The 22,181-nt window shown below is 39.0% G+C and overlaps 1 protein-coding gene across 4 annotated transcripts in view; it reads left to right on the top strand.

The window, feature by feature from the left end:
* Nucleotides 1-22,181, top strand: part of RAPGEF5 (Rap guanine nucleotide exchange factor 5) — a 157,985-nt gene that overhangs the window by 110,095 nt on the left and 25,709 nt on the right. For 3 of the 4 annotated variants that reach the window (XM_030444186.1, XM_030444188.1, XM_030444190.1), the window contains 6 exons: nucleotides 11,455-11,533; nucleotides 13,600-13,744; nucleotides 15,572-15,669; nucleotides 16,405-16,435; nucleotides 17,356-17,434; nucleotides 20,424-20,573. In XM_030444186.1, coding sequence (XP_030300046.1) covers nucleotides 11,455-11,533; nucleotides 13,600-13,744; nucleotides 15,572-15,669; nucleotides 16,405-16,435; nucleotides 17,356-17,434; nucleotides 20,424-20,573 — 582 coding nt within the window. The remainder of the gene's footprint in view (nucleotides 1-11,454; nucleotides 11,534-13,599; nucleotides 13,745-15,571; nucleotides 15,670-16,404; nucleotides 16,436-17,355; nucleotides 17,435-20,423; nucleotides 20,574-22,181) is intronic. The other variant, XM_030444187.1, reaches the window with a different exon arrangement.

Below are 22,181 nucleotides of genomic sequence, written 5' to 3'. Positions count from 1 at the left end.
AGTATCCTGTTTGTTACTTCAGTTCATAATTCTTACCTTTATCCTAAACACTGCATCAGTTTCATGTATGCTTGTGCAGAAAGGCAGGGTTTATGTCTTTGTCAAGGAGATTCCTCCGTGACCCATGGAAGTCCAAGGAACAGATGGCAGTGTGGATGAAGGGGTGAAAACTGAAAAGTTTCTACAATATATGGAATGCATCTCTTGCATTAGATGCTTTCCAGTGTGTGCATGAAAGATACAGTATGTCACAGGACTTGGAAAAGAAAGGTAAAAAAGAAAACAGCTGGACTATACCTGTTCAAAGTTATGCCTATCTGAGAGTTGTATTCTGCATGAATTTTTTTTGTGACTAGATCAATACACATCACTAAAAATCCAGGATAATGTCAAAAGTTAATATACACCTTTAGAAAATTATCCCACTGGGTTTTCATCCAGTAATTGCTTAATACCTCTGCTTTATTTAACTGAAATAAGGAAGGCCATCGAATATAATCCCTGTGTAATTATGGTACAGCTGAGTCAAGGTTCTGATGCTGAGCTCTCCAATGAGTGAAAATAGTTTGAAATTTATCAAAATAAAGGTGCTCTTTCTCAAAAGCATAATATTAAACTACAGTGTATTGCAATCAGCCAAAGGTCCTTGCACAAGAAAAGTTCTGCTGCCACAGAGAAATATGCCCATGCAGGTATTCTAATACTCAAAAGCAAATGAACTCCTGCTTGTTCTTGGTGTCTTACTCCTGCTTTTTCTTGCTATCTTACTCCTGTATGATCCTTAAACTGTGCAAACAAGAATTTCTGTTATTTCTTTCATTTTGCTGTCAGTACGGAATTGTACCAACAAACCTGATGGTTTAAAGTTGTTGGGCATTCTTAATACATACACAGACTATATACAAGACATTTTTTATTGCTGTCTTCCATAGCATTGCAATAATGAGAAAAATTGTCTTTAATTACTTGCATTGGAATGATTTGGGTGTCTCAGTATAGCAAGTACAATTTCAGCTTCATAATTTAAGCACATATATCAGGCAAATAATTCTACAATTAATGTAGCACTGTGTTTTAACACCACCATCATGGAACTCATTGGGGTTTTCTTGAAACCCATTCACCACATGGGGAAGCAAAATGCAGCTGCCTTATGAGCATTTTGACACTCTGGTTTTATGCTGTGCTTCACTTCCCCAAGGAGCAGGGAGCAAGGCAGGTGCACATGTGAAATACGACCCTGTTTGGTTTTCAGGGTTTTTTTGGGTGTCATGTCCTCCCTGCTGTCCCCCTCTCCCAGTAGAAGGAGGTCATTGCTTTGCCTTGTAGGTGTTTAGGTTTTGTGTAAGTTATTTCAGAGGTATCTAAGCAGTGTGTGGACATCAACCTGAACTATTATATACCTTGGGGCAGTGTGCTGGAAGTGCGTTCTTCAGCCCTGCAGTGAGATTGCAACATGCTAAAGCCTGACAGGTCTTCTGTGGGGTCTGCATCTTGTGTTCTCTCTTCCTCTTTGCCCCCTGCCCAGCAGAGCCTGTAAGCACCTTTGCTGGGCCTTTGACCTCCATATGTCAGAAGATGTTGGTGAGTGAGATGCTGCTTTTGAAGGTTACATGACAGTAGACTACAGCTGCAAGACCCTGACCTAGACTGTGACCCCATGCACCAAAACTGTCCCACAGCTTGACCCAATGCTTTGCTGTTTTGCATGCTGGAAGAAGTCAGTGGTCTGCATGTTAATCTAGTGCATGTTATTGATGCCTTGTGAAATAGTTTGGACCAAATCCAACAGTTTTTGCTCAGATGAAAATGCCATCATTCCCTCTACGGGCAGTTCTGCCAAATCTACAGAAGCCAGGAGCATTTTGCCAGTGGAAGCTTTGTCGTGCTGGGCTTCCCTGAGGAAATGCTCTGATGTTTATTGCACATGCTCTAGTGCCACATGTTGGGGAGCTTGCAGTGCTTAGCATATTTATGGTAATATGGCTCCCAGGGGCAAACAAGATTCTTCTTATACCTCCTTCCCTGGGCTGAAGCACAAAGAAATTCCCCCTTGGTGCTTTGTAGAGGGAAAATAACAGATCAAAGCTTCTTTTGCTAAGCACTTTTAAAAATACATAGTGCAGATTGGCACTTTTCTGTTCTCTGAAGGGACCTATCCTCTCGTTGGTATAGAAGGCAGCAGCAGGTGATGGGACTAAGACTGCATGCAGAAGTCTGGGCATTCTGCAGGACTTTTGTTGTGGTATTGCCACGTGTGGTTCAACCTGCCTTTTATCCATACTATGGACCAGTATGGAATGTATTCTGGGTCACTATAAAATAGTTGTCATCATCTGTTGGCCTGCATATTGTCCAAATAAAGAGGATTTTGGAGCCTGTCTTTAGGTAGTGAAATTAAAACCTTTGGGGCTAATAGTCTTAAGGTCTTAATTTATTATGTATTTTAAAATACTTCCAATTAAGATTTTTTTTTAATATACATACAAATATTATGGGTTTTGGTTGTAAACAAAAATTTTTGGCTCATATTATCAGAAAAGTCACTGAAATGTTGAAGTACATCAAGCTGAAGATCCGAAAGTTAAGAACTCACAATCTTTTTTGAAGATATTTTTATACTTATATATAACATTAGATGTGAAGGTTACTGTTTCCTAGGAGTAGATTTTTCAATTCACTGATGAGGAAGACATGCCAAACTTGAAACCTGGCTCTTCTTCAATGCTGTGCAAGTGCTGGACAGCAAAGATGAGAAGAATGAAGATTAATTACATCTTCCTTTATTTTATATTTCTGAAATTCGAATGTCTAGTCTAATTTTGAAGTTCCCTTTAGACTCAAATGTGTGCTGAGCTGGTGGACATGGGGAAAGGCTTGAGCAGCCATGAGCACATTTAAGCACCTGCTTGGTAGGACCCATCTGACAGTGGCAGAGGGGACAGGTGATGCAGCCCCTTGGTGTGCTGAGGATGGCTCTGTGCCATGACTGTGCTGCCACCAGGCAGCAAAATGGCCAAGTGGCCTCAAGGAAGCAGTGACAGCTCTCAGTCACACCTGGAAGTTGTGTCATAAAGGGGTGCAAGGCTGAAGAGCATTGCATCTCTTTAGGTGCCCGGACAAGATGGTCGTGGGTGGGGTGCAAAAAAAGTCCAGGTGCAAGATGGGAACAAAAACGTAGAAACTTGCCTTGCTCATATGATGTTCCTTGAGACATGATGGTGACTGTGGTGAGAGGTGTGCCTGCTGCAGGGGAAAACTGGTGAGGGAAAACAGCAACACTCGAGGCTGGTACTGTGCCTGCTCTTCTCTACTGTCCCACAAGGCAGCTGAGCTCGGGCAGAAAGATGAAAGAAAACCTTTAAATCTTTTATCTTCCTTCCTGCTGCTCCAGTAAATGCTGGCCTGGCTGGTTTATTTTAAACAATGGATGGAAAGAGAGGATGGGTTTTTCTCCTAAAGCACTCTGGGAGATGCCTTGGTGCAAAGAAGGAATAGCTGCCTTCTGCAGTGAGGTTTGTGTGAGGGCTTCACATGTGCCTTAAAACACCTCAGTCTACTGTCAAGTTTCACTGTAAGGAAAGGATGGGTGTTTTAGTTGCAGTAGTCAAGAGCTTTTTCAAAACAAAAAGTATCAATATTTTAGAGGGACTTCTATAGGCAATTTTTCTTACACTTCAAAATAGATAAGGCCAAGTGGATTTATCTAATAATTTCAAATAACTCCAACCATTATAGCTGCATATAAATCACCAAGGCTTCCTCCTACCTAGGGGGAAAAAAAGAGCTTCAGATTTCTATGTGGAAAAATTAGTGCCTCATTAAAGTTAGACAAGTTTGACATTTGCTCTCTGCCTGTGGTTTCAGGGCCTTTTGTCCCTCAAACAAAATATGAGACGGCTCCAATACATGTGATAACAGCAACTGGAATGCAACTTTAGGAGGATCTTTGACCTTACCAGACAGAATGCATTTGATTCATTCTGCAGATGTTAAACTACTGCCAGCAATCTCTGGGAGATGACCTTAGAAATTATTCCTAGTTCTGATTTTTGTCCTCTAATAAAAATTCTGGTTGTACAGGTTAAATATCTTGCCCTTCTGTATTTTTTTTCCTAACCTAGTGCCAGAAATAAATGGCTTGCTCTGTATTCCTTTGTGCATTGATTTCTTGGTGCTTCGGTGGTTAGATTCATAACTACCATAATTGTTTTAATACATTAGCAGCAAATTATATATCGATGTTCTTTTTTCCACTGACCTTTCTTTCTCAACATCATTTTCATTTTTTTTTGTGCTGTGTCCATGGTGGCATAGCATTTTCAGAGGATTTGATTTTGGATTAAGGGCTCATCCTGCAAAGTCCTGAGTACCATTGCCATCTGCTGAATGCAAGGGATATCTGAGACCTCTCAGCACCTTCTCAGACTGGGAGCAATATCTTGCTAGATCAGATATTAATGATAGCAGTTTGCATGCACTGTTTGTACTTGGATACATGCTGACATTTTTAGTAAATTGCTGTGGAATTACAGATTATTGCAAAACTCCTTTCTTTGGAAAGAGTTGCCTTCAACTTATTTTTCCATTTCTACAGAACAAGTTATTTTCCAATGACAGCTACCACTGGCTGGACATGCATTTGCATTGCTGAAAGGTTTCAGAGTATTGCATAGTATTAAGTGAACCAAAACATGGAAAAATTCTCCATGTAGCTGTGTCTGCCTTCTGGCGTGATTATAATTTTTTCTCATTTTATAGAAAGGAGCAAGAGGAGTGTTTTTAGTATTAAGAGTTCTCAGCACTGGAAGGCTGAAAAACTTAAAAATGCTGTGCTGTTGCCCTCATTTAGTTTAATTTGAACTCAGTGAGTGAATATTTAAAATAGCAAAAAAAGTCTGTTCCCTATGGAATAGTAAGTAATCAGCATCCATTCTACTCAGGCACTGGGAGCTCATCTGTCTGTGCCCAGCTGTAACCTCATCTCATAGGGCTGCTTTTCTTCATGATGGTGTGAAATGCAAGTTTTAACTATTTCTGAGCGGGTATTGCTAACCCCATCAGTGAATATTTTCTTAAAATTATTTCCAGTGTGTGCTTTGAAGTCATCAGGTACGTTAGCATTAGCAAACCAGGTTTTTAGTCATACAGAGGAAGATAAAAACCACAAAGGATTCATTTGGCTTTAGCTTTGTTCCCCCCATATACACACTGGAGAATGAACCTCACTAAATGTTAAAGAGAAGTGGCAGGTCCTGCAAGGAAGGGATCACACAGTGAATGTAAATGAGAGCAAATTTTGAGGTGGTTGGTGATTTTAAAGTTCAGAATTCTGGCTAATACTGGTCAGTGGACTAACATAAAGGGATGTCAGGAGCTGCCTATATTGGTCATCTCATAATTTTTGCCATAATCACAATGTGAAATGGCATAGCTAAAAAGTTCTAGAATTTGTATATTGTCTAAAATACGTTTATTTCTCCTTCCATCTTGTCTTTCTCAAAAAATCCCCCCCCAAACCCCAGCGAGGTATCATTACTGTACAAAACTCAGAGTTTGCACAGATGTTTGAAGACTGTGTGTGTAAACCCCATTCACATTTAATATTGCTGGAGTTCCTATGTGCTGCCCACTGATGCATTGCACTTAGGCTCTAACATGCTTCTGGATGAAGAGGATCTTATGATCTACTTTGTATGTTTCTGAAAGATAAATTGAACAGTCAGGACATGTAGCAATTTCCTCGGCTTTGAAAGCAGATAGTTTACAGAGTAATATTTTTTATCAGGACATGAGTTTTAATCCTGTTACTCGGTTTGATTCCCTCTTATTGGTAGTGAAAACCACAACTGCTGTGTAACACACTAAGGATTAATGAACTCACACTACAAAATTGTTGTAAGTGTAGTTTTAACCTACTAGTTAACTGTGAATTCCTGTGGCTTGTTCATTTTTTCTTCTTCTTTTTTTTTTTTTTTTTTTTTTTTTTTTTTTTTTTTTTTTTCTTTTCAGTCTCCTTACAGGTTTGGCTTCCTCTAGCAAATCATTGGAGAAAGCTGAACAGCTACTTTGCATAAAGTAGAAAAAGACTTGCATTCCAGTACTTTATCTATATTTTTTTATTATCCGGTTTAGTGCAGAATACAAGTCTGAAAAATCCTTAAATCTTTCTGTAATTCTTGCATAGCCATTCACAATGGATTTGTACAGTGCAAAGTGGAAGAGATTTGTGTTTAGGATGATGATAAGTTCAGAAAAAAAAGCGACACAGATAAGTTGTTTTTCTTTGTAATTTGACAGATTTCACTGTTCGTACCTTCTCCTTAACTAACAGTATGTGACATGGACAGATAAAGGAAAGTAGAATCTATATGAACAATGTCTATATGTTTATACTCTTTTGTGTAAAGGAAGTTTCGTAAGCTTCCATTGAAATGTAAGAAAAAAGGTTTATGTGTTGGATATTTAATAAACCTTCTTGGTTTGCATAGCTTTGTTTTTTCTTAATATTGAAGTAAGAATGTATTGGCAAAGACAGAAACATGAAACCTACATGGAACAGAACATGGAAACAGAACATGGAAACCTAAATACTACTGAATGAGGAGAGTAGTGTGTGAATACTTGTAAAGTCTGATATGGAAAGAGAAGGGTTCTTGTCACTGAGGAAATCTATTTGTCACCTAAAGTAGGAGGCCTTGTTTGGCTTATTTTTCCTTAGTTTTATCTTTTGTTTTGTTATTATTGGTAGCCACTGAGAAGTAGCAAACCAAAAACTATTGGGAATATAACAAGGTGATTAGAAAATCAGGCCAAACTGAAATTTGTCTTCAAGTTCTCTCTTCTTGTGGGTGTAAAGGGATTAATGCCTCAGTACTGGCATTAGAAATGTTTATGTCTGGCTTAGCTGGACAGGGTGTCTAATGTTGGGAATAGCTCAATAGGTATGGTCTTGAATAGGGTTTGAGTTACTGAACATGCTTGTGTTATAAATGTGTGTATGTTTACATTGTGCTTTACCTGTGATGGGCTAAAGACACTGATTTGTGCACCTGCAAGCTATCAAATAATATGTCAGAGAGGTGTATCTATCTAACTCTGGAATATTTCCCTATTTTTCCTTCTTTATTCATTCTGTGTGATGGCTAAACTAAAATGCTTGCTGAAGCTGTCCTCAAATTCATTTAATTTAATTTAATTTTTAAAACCCACCTTTTACTCCATTTGAAAAGGCATTTCCTTTAGATTAAGTCTCTTTTCGTGCTCATGTGACAAGTTATTAATGTGAGACTGTTCTGCTGATGCCTTGTTCCACTGTGGTAGCTTGAGAAAATGCTCAAGTTTAAGAAGAATTTACAGGTGATAGACAAGACAACACCGTGAAGTGTACTCCCTGTCCCAATTTGTTAAGTGTGTGTCATGGACGATTTCTGGCTACAGATGTGTGTTTGTTTCTGTCCTAAGGCTTAGTAGTTGATAACCTACCTAGGGGGTAGAGAATGGAGAAAAGAAACCATTGAAATATTGAGTTTCCTGTCTATACCCATCTGAGAAACTCTTTCTACCCACCTGGCATTTAAAGACCTTTGCTCACACTGAGTTAATATTTGTAGAGTTGCCCTCTCAGAGAGAAAGGGTCTGATCTGGTTAGAGAGGTAAGTGGGCACGTGGAAAGAAGCAGGCAACTCTGTTGAAGTTTGTGGGAATATACGATGTGTTGTTTGTTCAAATATATAACCATTTATTATCTCTGGGACTCAAGATTCCCCTTTCCTACCAGATACACCACTATTACTCTTGGCTGTCATCACCTCATACGTGTATTACAGTTACCACTTCTCTTCTACAGATATTGCTTGGTCCTTTGGTTGCCAACTGAAAGCAAATACTCCCTGGGAAATCCACAGGTATCAGAACATCCCATCTCTATATACATGTGGATTTCCCAGGGACCTGTATAACACAGAAAGATGGAAAAAGCAGCAGTAACTGCTACGTTGGTGTCTTTGCTGCCTTATTTCACCTTTCACCTGGGGAGGTGGGGGGAACACAGCCCATGACAACCGGTCTCAGGAGAAGCTGCTGTGACTTATTTAATAACAAGCAAGCAGAGTGTCTGCTTTTTTTCATTATTTTGATGCCTACAGAACTCACATTCAGTGTGGTGAGATTGCTGCCTAAGGCTGCCCCCAAAGAACCACAAGAGTAGGAGGCCATTGAACTCGTGCTGGTTCTGTTGCATGTTTTAATGAAGCTTTAAAATGCTTGAAATTGCCTTCGAAATGAAGTATTCCATAGCTGCAAGCTAACTGCATACTTTGTAATAATTGCCTAGCCAAATAAAGAAAAACTGTGAAGAACAAAGAGAAATTAGATTGATGGCTAGAAGAAAATGATTAAATAAAAAATTCATGAAGAAGAGAAATTAAAAAAATAGCATAGCATCAGAGGCTTTTACACAAAGACTTCCTTTCCAATGGGAGTTTTTCTTTTCCAAATGTTACTTGCATTTTATTCTCCCTGTTTGCCACAAATGCTAGGAAAACTTTTTCTGTGGGAACCATGGGGAAGATGGTCACAAATCTATGCAGAAACTGGGACAAACCTAAAACTGGGTAAATCTAAAAAGCAGAGATATGTCTTTTGTTGTCATTCTGGATGGAGGTAGGGTGCACTGTAAATAATTAATTATTTGACTGGGATTGCCTTTTTTTTTTCTTTTTCCCAACTTTAAATCAACTGTGCCTAAACAGAAAATCCCCAGAAAGATTCTTGTTCATAATTACTAGCCCAACTTAGCCCTTCCTCACTCAAATTCACTGCTCTTAGTGGCCATTAGTAACACAGAATGAAAAATTTGAACAAATTTGCTTTCTCTGTGTTTGCAGGTCGAGACTAGCAAGTAATTATTTGTGAACATGTACTAACACCCAAAATTATCCAAGAAGTGTTCAGTTGTTTGTTTTGAACAAATTATTTTTGAAGAATCAGTTCACCCTCAGGTTTTGTGTCCTTGCTATGGCATGAAAAAAACAATGGAATGATTTTTATTACAGTGCATTTAGGAAGGAAACACAGAAGATACTTACAGCGAACAGTAGGATTTCAGGGAAATACCTAGAAACTAGTGAAGTAATAATAAAAAAAATTATAATGTCACTAGGTAATACCTGGCAATAGATTTTTAATCTAGCAAAAGCAATTTCATTGCTTACTTGTTGAAATAACTTAGTGGGTGAGTGATGCTATTAATGGATCATGTGTGGAATCCAGACTTTTTGTTCAAAACATTTCTATAGGGTTAAATTTCTGAACAAGATCAAAGACAATTTGAAGAGACGCTATGTGCAAGCAATGGGAATAAAAATTTGTGGAGTTTTTTTCATTTTCTTAGCATTTCCTCTGCATTTAGAGGAAAAAAGAAATCACCCCTTGTAAATATATGTGACTTAAGGTCAGCATAGTGATACACCTTGTTTGGAGGAGGTTATTAGAAGCCAGAGACTGAATGTGATTGAGTAGAAAGCTGGGAAAATAATTTATCTTTGATTTCTTGAGGATCACTGTGCAGTCACACAGTTTAGGCAAGAACTAAAATGTAGTTGTTGACTCCAAGCACAGCAGTTTCCAAATAAGTGTTTGTGAAATCTCCAGCTTTAATAGAGGCATTGTACCATCCAGAAGATGTGCAGCAAAATGAATAGATGACCTTTCAGTTAGAGAACAAGCTGTTCACAATGTCTTTTCATTTACTGAGACAAAATATTCTTTCTGTACAGAGGTAATACTTTCCACTATTTTTAACAATATTGGGGAAATATAAAGAATGTAATTGTTTTGTTTCTGAATGCAAGGGGTTTCAGCTTTATGTCTTCAGATCAGGACTGAACAGATCTAGACAAGCTGTGTTAAATGCATTGATCTAGTTTGATTTATTATTTTTTTTTCCAATGACAATGGAGGTATTTTGAAACCCACACTCACAGGGTGGGATGTAATTAGCTATCCATCTATAGGATATCCATGGATATTCTATCCGTCTGGCATTGAATGATATATGGCTGAATTCTTATTGCCATTCTGCACCATGGATATGGGGTCAATAATTTACTGACAAGGAGGTCCAAGGCAGCTGTAATTGAAATTGGTCTAAATTATTGTGAAATTGCAGCCTTGGCATGAAAAGCGACTGGAATGCTCTCGGCTGCATGCATGTACACAAGCAGTAGCGTGGACTGGAACAGATTATGAACAAATGGTGAGAATATTGGGGTATAGAAGTCAGGGCTCAGCCTTTCTCATGTCAGGTACTATTTGGCTCTCAGTCTTTGCAGTTGTAAATCCACTGTTTAAATGACAGCTGAGTAACTGGTACTGAATAGTAACAACTAGTTATGCTGGCAAAATATTTTTCCTCAGCAATAGGACTGGAATGACTTCTATTATTACTCTGTCTCTGTCCATGTTCCTGTTCTTCTCTGGTAAAGCAAGTGGTGTAAACTTTTTCTCTTGTTAAAGGGAACACATTATACCTGCTGGAATTCAAAGAAATTCAAAGAAGGGATCTGTGAAGGCCAACACCTGCTCGAAGCTGATCCTAGGATCATGATGCCCAATGCTTTGACCAGACAAGCCTCTCTTTTGCCCTTTCATTCAAGGGCAAACCCAATCATTTCATTCTGATATGTGTGGCAAAGTTTCAAAACAATCTTAAAACTGCTGTGGTACAGGAATGAGAAGTGACAAAGTTACAGTAGGTTCTGAACTGGTAGTGCTGTTTGTCCTTACAGCCTGAGGTGACAAAACTGCAATGGGCAGAGATGGTCTGTCCACAACCACCTTCAGCCCTTTTCGTTTTAACACTGATAAAACCTGTGTGAAGTAAACCAAAACTTCCATAATGTAATTAGAGAAACCTTAGGGAAAACTTCTCAGTACTTATGGTAATGCCCACGAGTGGCCAGCTGAAGATTTGAATATATTTATTTGAATATATTTATTTCATGGTTCTCAGCTGCTTTGAATAGATCTTAATCACAGTACATGGCAATCACAGTTTTCTCTCCTATTACTAAAAGCTGTTCTTCTGAATTTCCAGAACAACTTAGCAGGTGGAAAGTGTAACCTGGTTTGCATGCAGCAGAGTCAGCCAGGATGGTGGTGTGTGTGATAAGGACTCTTTCTTACTGGCTGCTGAATGTGGCTTCTTTTGTACATATTTGTGTTTGTTGGTTCTTTGAGAGCTGAGGATGTGCTTGCTAAATAAAGGATCTGATCTTTGCGGAGGCAACATATTGTTGGTTACTGTCATTAGTTTACTGTAACTTGTGGGCTTTGGACCTTTTGTTTTTGGGAGGAGGTCCTATTCCTGACATTCACATTAACAGGAACAGATCCTTTCTTCCTCCTCTCACTAATGTATTGTTCCTTGGGCTTTTTTGTCTTCCTCTGCAGAAACTCTACTGGATGACTTCCTTCTCACGTACACAGTCTTCATGACGACTGATGACTTGTGCCAGGCACTTCTGAGGCAATATCCTTTCAATGTGTGTTACACTGATTTATGTATGTTGTCAAGCCTTATATCAAAAGTAGCAAATGGTAAGCCTGGGATATTTAGTTTTGCTCTTTGAATATTGATATTACTGAAATAAAACACCTGCGTGATAATTTTGAAGTTGCATATAAAGATGGGGATAAAAGAGAAAAATTGCCTGATATTTACTGTTGCATGCTTATAAGATTGGCCACATCTAGGGTTTTGGCATCATACCCCAAGAAATGCTTGAATAGGAGACACTTCAGATGAGAGAAATGGGAATTGCCGTTATTCTAGAAAAAAACAAACAAACAAACAGACAAAAAAACCCCAAACAAACAAAAACCCCCCAAAGAATGAATGAAAGAATTGGGATTATTTTCCTGAAAAAAGAAAACTTTAAATGGGGCAACCCTTCAGCTACCCAGAGGAAGGGAATAATCTGTTCCCATATCAGTGCCAGATGGGACAAGAGGCAGTGAGATTAAATTGCTGTAGAACCGTTTCATGTTAGATATTAGGAAATATATATTTTTTTTTTACACTAAGAAAAGAAACACTGGAGTAGAATATGTGTGAGACACTATTGGAGAATACTGAGAAGAAGAAACTGGAAAATCTATTCCAAGGACAGCATAGTGTATACTTGAGCCTCTCAGGGCTGAAGAGTTAAGGTAGACTTGGATGAACTAGTCCAGCTGATCTTTCAAGGTTTCTTTTTCTACAGTCCAGTTATCAAAAGGTTTTTAATTTTTTCCTTGGTATTAAATTAAAAAGTGGAGCTTATCAAAGTTCAAGTTATACTGGTTTCTTAACTCAAATAGGTTGTGGAGGAAAAGATTCAAACTAGAAACATTTAATTAAGATTTGGATATGAGTTCCCCTAATTGGCATATATCTGTAAACACACACACACACACACACACGTCACATATTAAAATGTTTAGGATTTGCATAGCTGAGAAATCAATGAACAGAAAATTCCTGCCCTGAAGTTGAATATACAAAGCTAAAGCTGTCTCTGAATAAGCCCTTAACCCAAAACATTCACATCTGTGTGTGTGCACATGTACTTCACAAGAATGCTTGAAACGTATGTGTAACTCGTAGCAGCAATTCGAACTTCTGTTTTTATTATTTGTTATTTCTATTAAAAAATAACACTTAAAATAGGATTAAAGCCTATCCAGACCCCTATGATAGTTCTTAGAGTAACCATATCGATGTAATACATTTTAGAAGAGAAAAAAAGAACTATAAGTATGTACGATCTCTGCTACTTTTCTTGTGTGATAGTTTTTAAGTTTAACATTCTGAGATAAAAGAATTTTTTTTAATTATTTCTAATTACTTCAATTAGCTATGGAGTATTGGTTGAATGAACTTGTAGCTATCAAATAAACTTGCTTTTCTTTTTTTTTTTCCTTTTCTTTTTTCCTCTTTACATTTTGTAGTGAAAACATAATGTTGTAAGCTAATAAAAAAAAAATACTGGAGGGTGGGAACAATGTACAAAGTGGGTATCTTGTTTCATTTGATGTTCTGCTTTGTGTATTCCGAACAATGGTGGAAATAGATTTTTTTCACCTTTTAAAAAAATTTAATAGGGGTATTTCTGCAGATAGTGTAATTTTGCAGGGAAAAAGAAACTGATTTCCTCTGCCTGGGTCTTTTGTTGTTGTTAATGATGCATTGTCCTCCTTCCCACAGACATTCACATTGGCATTGGTGTGCAGGACAAAGGTTCATTCCCAGTTCTGCGGGAAAGATATGACTTAACATTGTATAATTTGAATTGATTCTACTTTTATAGACTTGCCTCTCTAATCTATAATAGAGAAAAATCCTGTTGGCACAGAGGATGAACTGACATTTCTATTACTGAGAATTTAATTCCAAAAACTTCATGAAACTCCTAATGCTCCAGACAGCATAAAACATTTAAACCTGAGCCATGACAAAATTTTCCATTAGTAAACATGATGATTTTAAAGTCTTTTTCACCACTTAATTTTCACATTTCAGTCAGACACGAGTGTTTGTTCCTTAACCTACTGTACCTATTGTGCTAAGAACCACCAAGGGAAAGAAGACGACTCTGATGTGTCCTGTAGGAAGCGAAAAGTTTTGCATTTGGTGTCTCAGTGGACTTCTCTCTACAAAGACTGGTTACATGAAGATGAGCATTTAAAGCAATTTTTAAAGGTACTAAGATACTTTTTGATGCATTTCAGCACTGTTTTATTAACATACTGTGCCTAAAAAGCCCCAGCAGCAGAATTGATGAAGCATAGTTTTTCATACATAAATTTTCTCCATGAAAAAATGTAGTAGAAAATTATTTACAAGTGTCTCCCTTGAATGCCTTAGTCAATTTAAACAGAAAACCTGTAATGTTAATATGTTCAATGTTAAAAACAGTACTTTCCGACCTAAAACTTATAGCACTCCATGCTCTGTAGAAAATGGGAAAATTAGGAAGGTAAGAAAACTACAAAGATGTGGAGGTTCCTTGGAGACACTGATTGTCTCTGCCAGAACAGTGTCTATACTCTGGATGCCAACAGTAGTTGTCAGGTGCACATGGAGAACAGCACAGCTTTAAGTATTTTTAGTAAATAAAATTATGTGCTTATTAGATAGGATCTTCTGATCTTTCTGAGGGTTCCAAACACTTTTATAAGTCCCTGTAAAATTGCATAGAGCCATGTCATTGCTGACCCAAGATCCATCTGATTGCTGAATGTTTAAAATATTTTTTTCCCCTGCTGGTTGAAAGATGAAAATATTCACAAGACTTTTGCAAGATCTACACCTTTCCTGATGAGACTCCTTGTCTGCAACTGGAGATCTTCTTAAGGGCCTTTTTGCTCTCTTCAGTCGTTCGCTCAAGACAAGGGCATAAAGCATTGAACTAAATTTGGCAAAAGTCTTTTTGGCTTCCTTTTTGTTTGGTTTGGTTTTGGAATAGACCACACTGTATGCAGAAGCAGACCACAGCCTTCAGATTTTTGCTGTTTGGTAGTAGATGTACAGTGCTGTCTGGGAAAGGGGGCATCATTGCAGCCATCAGGTTCCACTGCTTTGAATGCATCTTGACACAGGACTTTTCTTCCTCACCATGGAGGTGGGTGACTGTGTATTATCACACAAATTCTCTGCTTGATGCTTCTGTGCAATGTTTAACAGCTGTAGTGTTACTCTTGGTTGAAGTTTTACATGCAAAAACAATATATGGGATTGTAGGCCACAAGAATTCATGCTGAAGTTTGTGAGTGCAGGAGTGTTAACTGGGCTGAAGCAAACCTGATGGCTCAGCTCATATATAATTCCCATTTTCTTGGAAGGAAGAGAGAAGCATCTATGTGAAGATTCTGAGAAAGAGTAGAGAAAATATTTCCTACACTTTCGGTCATGAAAGATGATTCAGTTTATTTACTCCTTATCCAAAGTAGTGTATTTTACATGTAACTGAGGTTCCTGGTTGATGATATTCACACAACTCCTACCTTCAAAAAAAGTAGGGTTTATTCATTTGTTTAAAAACTAGGAGTATATTATTATTCATTTCTGAGAGACATCAACTCAATTTAAAATGCATGCAAATGTAAGGAAAAGGGAAAGAGTACATTCTCCATTTTAAAGGTCTGAATTAGAGTCAATTTTTTCGTTACTGTTTTGGATAAGTGATGATGATGTGGTAAGGTCTCATGCTTCAGAATGTGTTCTTCTGACCTAACCCAGATCTAATATAACAGCCAAAAGTGTAATTTTAAGTCTTCCTGTTGTGGGCTACTGGCTGTCAACATTTTGCCCTCTTGCCTGATGATGATGCAGCGTGTTTTGCCAAAGGGAAGCTGAATATTGACCAGTCTGGAAATTTAAACAGAAACCTTCCCTCCTCATGGTATCCTCATTGCATAAATATAATGATGACATTTGTAGGCTAGTGCTTGAATTAATTTAGACCACTAATGTGGTAGATTTATGTTTGAGTTATCGGATGTTTGCAGATACTGTTTTATTTTCCAGACAATATACAGGAATGTATTAGATGATGTGTATGAATATCCCATTCTTGAGAAGGAACTGAAAGAATTTCAGAAGATACTTGGGATGCATCGTCGCCAGTAAGTATTGATTGTGTTTGTGATCAAGTCTCCTTTTATTTAGAGTGTAATTTTTTTTGTTGCTGTCATCTTGCTTGCTGCAACTCATCGAATATGAAGTGATGAGTGATACAACTACTGTATTTCTTTTTACAAATCATCTTTCTTTAAATTAAAGCTAGATTATTCAATCTTCTCTGATATTTGTTGGGTGGTGTGTGTGGTTCAACAGTCACTCCCATCATTTTTTGTTGGGATGTAGAGTGATACTTTGTGGAAAACCTGGCAAAGCTTCCCTTTGGATGTCACTTCAGATTGTTCCTTCATTCTTGTTCTGCAGTATTTTGGAGCAAGTTTCTTTTGCAAGTGTCATCTCAGGATTATTATTTTAATAATAATTATGGTATTTTTAAAGGATATTTTTTGGCATGTTTTTCCAACAAATTGAGTTTATTTCTGTGGTTTGGCTGTTGAGGAAATAGTAAGAGCTGTGACCCTGACTGCTTACCCTGGGGGCCCAAGCTGTGTCTGAGTTTTCCAGCGGCTCACAGGGACAAAACCTTTCTTTTCTTTACATCAGTTGTGCAGAAAAGTTTCCTGGGGGAGTCAAGAGGCCTTAGCTTTCCCTGAAAGAGCTCTGCAGCCATTCTGTAGTGACCATTTAATGTTAAAAGCTTTCTGATGTTGTAAACTTTTTAATAGCTAACACTTTCTCTTCTTTGGGGAGAATAATTTGGATTTTCACTTTTGTTTCAGCACTGTAGATGAGTATTCACCACACAGAAAGGTAATGCAAAAATGATTGTTGCTGGTTGCTAGATAGCTCATAATCTCACTTTCTTGCCCTCTGCCCACTTTATTCTCTGTTCTTGCCTTCTCAATTGAAAGCGACTGATGGCCAAAAACATGACAGAATAAATCAGTGAGGTTAGACCTGCAATGTTTCTTAAAGGTTTATTTGTTTTTTCCTTCCCTGCTGGTGCAGCCTGGATATCTGCTGCGTGAACTACCATGCAGTGGCTGTGACATTATTAGCATCTTAATAAGATGCTCTGAGATGTCACAGTTCAGGAGAGGCCTGGGAGCATGTCCCCACCAGGCTGAATAGATGCAGCAACAAGGGTAAACCAGGCATTGACTGTGGCTGTCAAGTAGGCAGAGCAAAAGGGGGATTTGTTGTGACAGGGATGGAGAAAGAAAGAGAGGAACATGAGTCTGTCTATTAAACTGGAGGGAGAAGATGCAGTCAGAGCAAGCTGTTAAACAGACTGCACAGAGGTGAATTGCTGTGCTTGTCAAATTTACTGGGCTGAAGCTGAAGTGTGTAATAAGCTTAAAATATTTCTGCAGAAATGTAGAAGACTGAACATGAGATTGTAGTAAAACTGCTAAAAAGGCCTATCAGTACATAGGAAATGTATGTAAGAATAAGTGCATAAGACATGGCTACAGAGAACCTTCTATTGTGCAGGCTGCTTAGCCTAGGCATGTCCTGCTTCCTCCAAAATTCCCACCTCAGTCATTATTTAGTGAGGCAACTCCCAGTTCACTGATCCAAGAAAGGGTGGGTGGATTTCCTATAAAGAAACCTTTTTAGCCAGACGTATGGGCTGAATGATGTGTTGTGTGAATTACTGCTTTGTAAAGGGCAAGGATGCAGAAAGTCACTGTTGTATCTTTTTAATTTTCTCCCACACTCCCTCACAGAATAAAACCTTTTTCCACCAGTTCAGTCTAAAGGAGAACTGGCTGCAGCACAGAGGATCCGTGAATGAAACAGAAGAAAGTAAGTATGATTGAAAGATTAGAGGAAAAGCTCAAAAACTGTGAAATTGTACCTCAAGGGCTGCCCATAATATACATATTTTTAAACTGACATAAATTCCAAACAGCACCTTAGGGCCACAAAAGAAGATCTGGCTGTGTAAGGTTACCCTCCCACTTTCTATTCTGCAGGGGTTCAAAAGTGAAATGAGGTTTGAGGGCTTTTTGTTCCCATTGGATTCCTCCAGCAGCCCTTAGCTGTGCCTCTCAGGAGTGCTGGCAGCCTTGCCAGGCCTTATTCCTGCCCTATTTCATGCTCTAGGTCTCTTGACCCAGATCTTGGATGCAAAAGGTGAACGAATAAGCCTGCCATGTGAAATGGGCCAGGATCTGCTAACTCTGAAAACCCACTTTAGTTCCTTCTGTCCTCAGTAACATCTCTATGTGGAGTGCACGATGCCACTCGGCTTTAATGCTAACCATTTCAAAATGCAATTTCCCTTCCTTGCTAGTAGTGCAGTGACATGGTGAGGCTGTCACCTCCCATCCTGACTACCTGAAGAAGGAGGCAAAGAGGAGGATAACATCACGTACACAAGTGGAGAACCAAGCAGAAGGGTCTGCTACCTGGAAGTCTCCCCCTTGGATGATATATCTTTGCTCTTCACTGGGCACAAATCTCCGGAAGTTCACTTAGATTCAGGATATTTTTAGTGCTCATTTGTGACAGAATACAAACTGAGCTCTGAGCTCCTTCAGTGCCAAGTACTGACGCACAATATGTGCTGCTGATAGATATCCTCTTTCCGTGCTTCCAATATAAGTTTATTTGAAGTTTGTATTGTCAAGGCTGCTTCTAAAAATGTCACTGCTGGATGAGAACCTCTGCAGTCATTCTTCTTCTTCTTAAAAGGTTGAACACAGCTTGTGAGTCAATGGGGAAGGAAGTGTGCTGGCATCAGGGAAGGGACAGACTGCATGGCTGTGGGGTCAGGAAAGGCAGGACCCAGGAAGGTCTGCCCCAACTTGGTTAAATTGCTTTTATTTCACTTCTTCAGAGCATGAGCCATGGAAAATGATGGGATTGAGGGAATGAAATAGCAAAAGTGAGTTTGGGGAGTGGAGAGACAGATGCTGAGGGTGGGCATCTAAGTCATTATGTTGGAGTGCTGCCCACTGATGGTGCCTGTGGAGGATGGGTCTGTCCAAGACACAGAACCCACTTGGCTGGAAGCATCTTATGTCCTCATGTAAATATTACCAAGGTGACCTGCAGTCTATGGCTGCTTTCTCTTAGTGACATTCCCTTATGCATCTCAAAGAGAGACCAACACAGGCTCCTAGAAGAGCTGGTATGGTCCATGCCAATAGATACTGCAGACAGGACATTTGCAAGGTGCATGGTGGAGTAAACTGTGTGAGAATCAATATGATGGTAGTGCTCGAGGACCTGACCTCTGGGTTGGTTTAGTTCAATGTTAAACAAAGGATATGTCAGTACTCCAGTTATAAGTTAACATATTGCTGTCATCTTCCCTTCACAAATGACAGAGATGTGGAGATGTCAAACAAATTCACTGTAGGCAAGTTGTGTTTCATGCTGCAAATCAGGGTAAATATTTTGGTCGTATTCTTTAAAATTTATATTTCTCCCTTGTAGTTTATAGTGCAATTTGATGGCTCTATCTTTTCATGAGTTATATTTATTCTGAAGGGAGATTCTGCCATAGGATCAGCATCTGATTTACTGTCTGTCAGCAGAGACAGGATAAGAAAAAAATTATAAAATCAAATCACTTTTCTACCTCAAGGTTAAATGTTAAGTTCCTCCTTCCTTCTCACTGTCATTTTTTCTTTACTACAACAGAAAAAAAAATAATCTTGAGAATAGAGTTTTTAACTGCTTCTGGCATGGTCTCAGTGCCCTGAAACCATGATGGTTTGTAGAAGCAGCAGCAAGTCATTGCTACATATATCTGCCAATAAAAAGAATTGAAAGAATAAATTTCTGGAAAAGAAAAGTTTTGTCTTATTCTGACAAGGTAGCAGCTTGTCTGCAATAAGAAATGCTGAAATAGATGGAAACAAAGTTTAATTAAGCACTGAAATGAGTATGAAACCAAGAACTCTGGTGATTCCTAGTTTTTGAAATATTTATGCAACTCTGAAACTTGTTTTCTTCCCTTCTAAGTGTGGCAGCTGTATTTCAAATAACTGTTGACAGCAAACTCAACAAAAGATGGAAACCTAAAATTCTGTCAAGCAGAAGGGTTGGATTGTGCGTCCCTTTTTGTTACAGAAACAAAGTAACTACCTGAGCTGACCACAGTATTACTGCTGGGAATTTCCCTCCCAGAGCCTGACCAACTCATGGATTTCAGTAGCAGCAATGAGTCCATGGAATTCCTCCCAGCCAATCCCTCTTATGTGTGCTGCAAGTGGTTCAGGGAAAAGAGTTGCCAGAACTAATTGCACTGCTGTTTGGGCAGCCTCTGCTTGTGCTGAACATCTTTGGCAATGCAGGTAGTTTAGATGTCTAGACAGATAAACTGCTAGGAGTGGGTGAAGACCAGGGAGTGTTTTTCTTGTGAAGCCTCCTGTTCTAGGTGGAAGCGGTGGTCCAAAATAATTTCTGCAGTGGATATGAAATATACTGAAAGGGTGGTGATTTGCCTGAACCTAAAAGGAAGGGAGAAAAGATGGCAACAGCTGAGTTTGCAAAGAAAATAAGCAGTAGAAGCAGTTGGCCATACAAATCCTCATGATAGGAAGTCAAATAAGGTATTGCTCAAATGCAGCCAGGGGGATCTCTGTTTCTATTTGCTTGGACCCCTCATTTCCTCGGGAGAGGAGGTGGAAAAGGGGAAAGTGCTACATTTGTGCTTGGTTCCATGTCCCTTTAGGTCAGGCTGCTGCAGCTCAGGGCATTGCCACAGTCGGGTCTGTGAGATTCTCTGCTTTTTTCAGCTGTCTCTGCCTACTGCTGAACGTGTCTTTCTTCCTTTGTGCAGTGTTCTGCCGTGTGTATATAACAGAGCACTCCTACGTCAGTGTGAAAGCTCAAGTATCTACTTCAGCTCAGGAGATACTGAAGATTGTAGCAGAAAAGATCCAGTATCCAGAGGAGGAGTTGGCGCTGGTGACAGTCACGTTCTCTGGCGGTAAATAGCTTCCCTTCAGCTGATTACTTAGCTCTTAGTGCATCAGGTAAAGGAGAGAGACATTTTCTGGTGCAAGGATACAGCTGTTCCTATGCGGGCCCACAGCTGGATGACCATGGAACAATGAGGAGCTGCTTCCCAGAGAGTCGTTTCCATGGCAACAGCTCATTCCTGGGTACTGTCAGATACTGCATCCCTGGGAAGTGAGTGCAAAGGACTTTCAGTCTCCAGCAGTACTGCAAGATTTTATGTTTTCTCCACAGATAAGTCTCCTACTTTCACATTTAAATTAATTTGGAAGGCAATGAGGCATGATTTGCTTTAAAATTATAAAAGGAGATAACAAATACTGCATGCGTGGCTGTTTCCTCATTTATGGCATGGGTAATGAATAATCTCCAGCAGAAAGGAGGGAGATATGTACTTACACAGTTGAGATACTGGGAGTGATCTAAGCAATATTTTGTAAGCAATCTTGCTTACAACTGACATTTTTTGCTTATTATTTAGTGTTCCACATTGAACAGAAAGGCTTATTGTTTTTCTGAGGAAGTACAGACTGATCCTAGGGACCAGCCAAACCCCCCACGATTTGCTTTGATGTCTCTCAGGTCTCAAGGACATTCATTAGATTGCTTTACTTATTGTGGTGCCTTTTGGCTCCTAGGGAATATAAAGGAATAAATTTAACTAGGTGCATATAAATGCCAAGCTGAATCTACAAAAATTGGTCAAAGAATTTAGAATATCTTGGCTGCATTCTCAGATAACATTAGTTGGTGTCAATCTGCTGAGATAAAGTATGCACCCTTGAAGATATGGCACTCATTCTTCCTTCTTTGTTAGTCTAGTCAAATGTAATATGGACAAATGGTGGCTTGTTCTGTCTATTTATATGATTCAGAAGTGGAAGGTCACATTTTTCTCCCCCACTCCAAACTTGGTTAAATAACCACTTTTTTGCAAAGCACCCACCGATGTGGGTGGCAGGGAGATATTGAGAGCCTGGGCATTGAGCAACCACGTGGGAGCATTGCATGTAGGTGTCCTGGCCAGCTGAAGGTTACTTCACTTGAAGGCAAAGTTATTTTACCCAGACTTGCCTCCAGTTCATTTTGTAGCACTGCAAAATCACTGGGATGCTGTTGTGTTCTAGGTCTTGTGCAAGAGCAGGGCAAGGTCTGTTCTGGTAACAAAAAGAATGAAAATGGTAATGAGTCTGGTGCTGTTTACTAAGCCAAAGAAACCCAACAATTCATGAATAATGAAACACATCATTATCACTGGACCACACTGGTTCCCAAGAAAGCCACAGAAAAGAAGTGGTTGCCACTTGGCTGTGTGATAAGGAACAATAATAAAACTGCAGATACAATAGGACTGTCATTTGTACATGACCGCTGTAACCCCATAAATGTTATTTAATCAAGTTACCTGAATTAATTTGAGATACCACAAATTCTTTGTTCTTATGCATTGTCATTCCTGTGCTCTGAGCAGTAAAGACCAGCCTGCCACACTTTCTTTTCCTTTGGTTTCTGTTTTAGTATTTGCATGACTTGAAACTATCACCTGCTGCCCATTTGGAGGGCAGCAATATCACTGTTG

The sequence above is a fragment of the Calypte anna genome, chromosome 2 (assembly GCF_003957555.1).
Source record: "Calypte anna isolate BGI_N300 chromosome 2, bCalAnn1_v1.p, whole genome shotgun sequence".
Lineage (NCBI taxonomy): Eukaryota > Metazoa > Chordata > Aves > Apodiformes > Trochilidae > Calypte > Calypte anna.
This window is presented reverse-complemented; position numbering and strand designations above follow the sequence as displayed.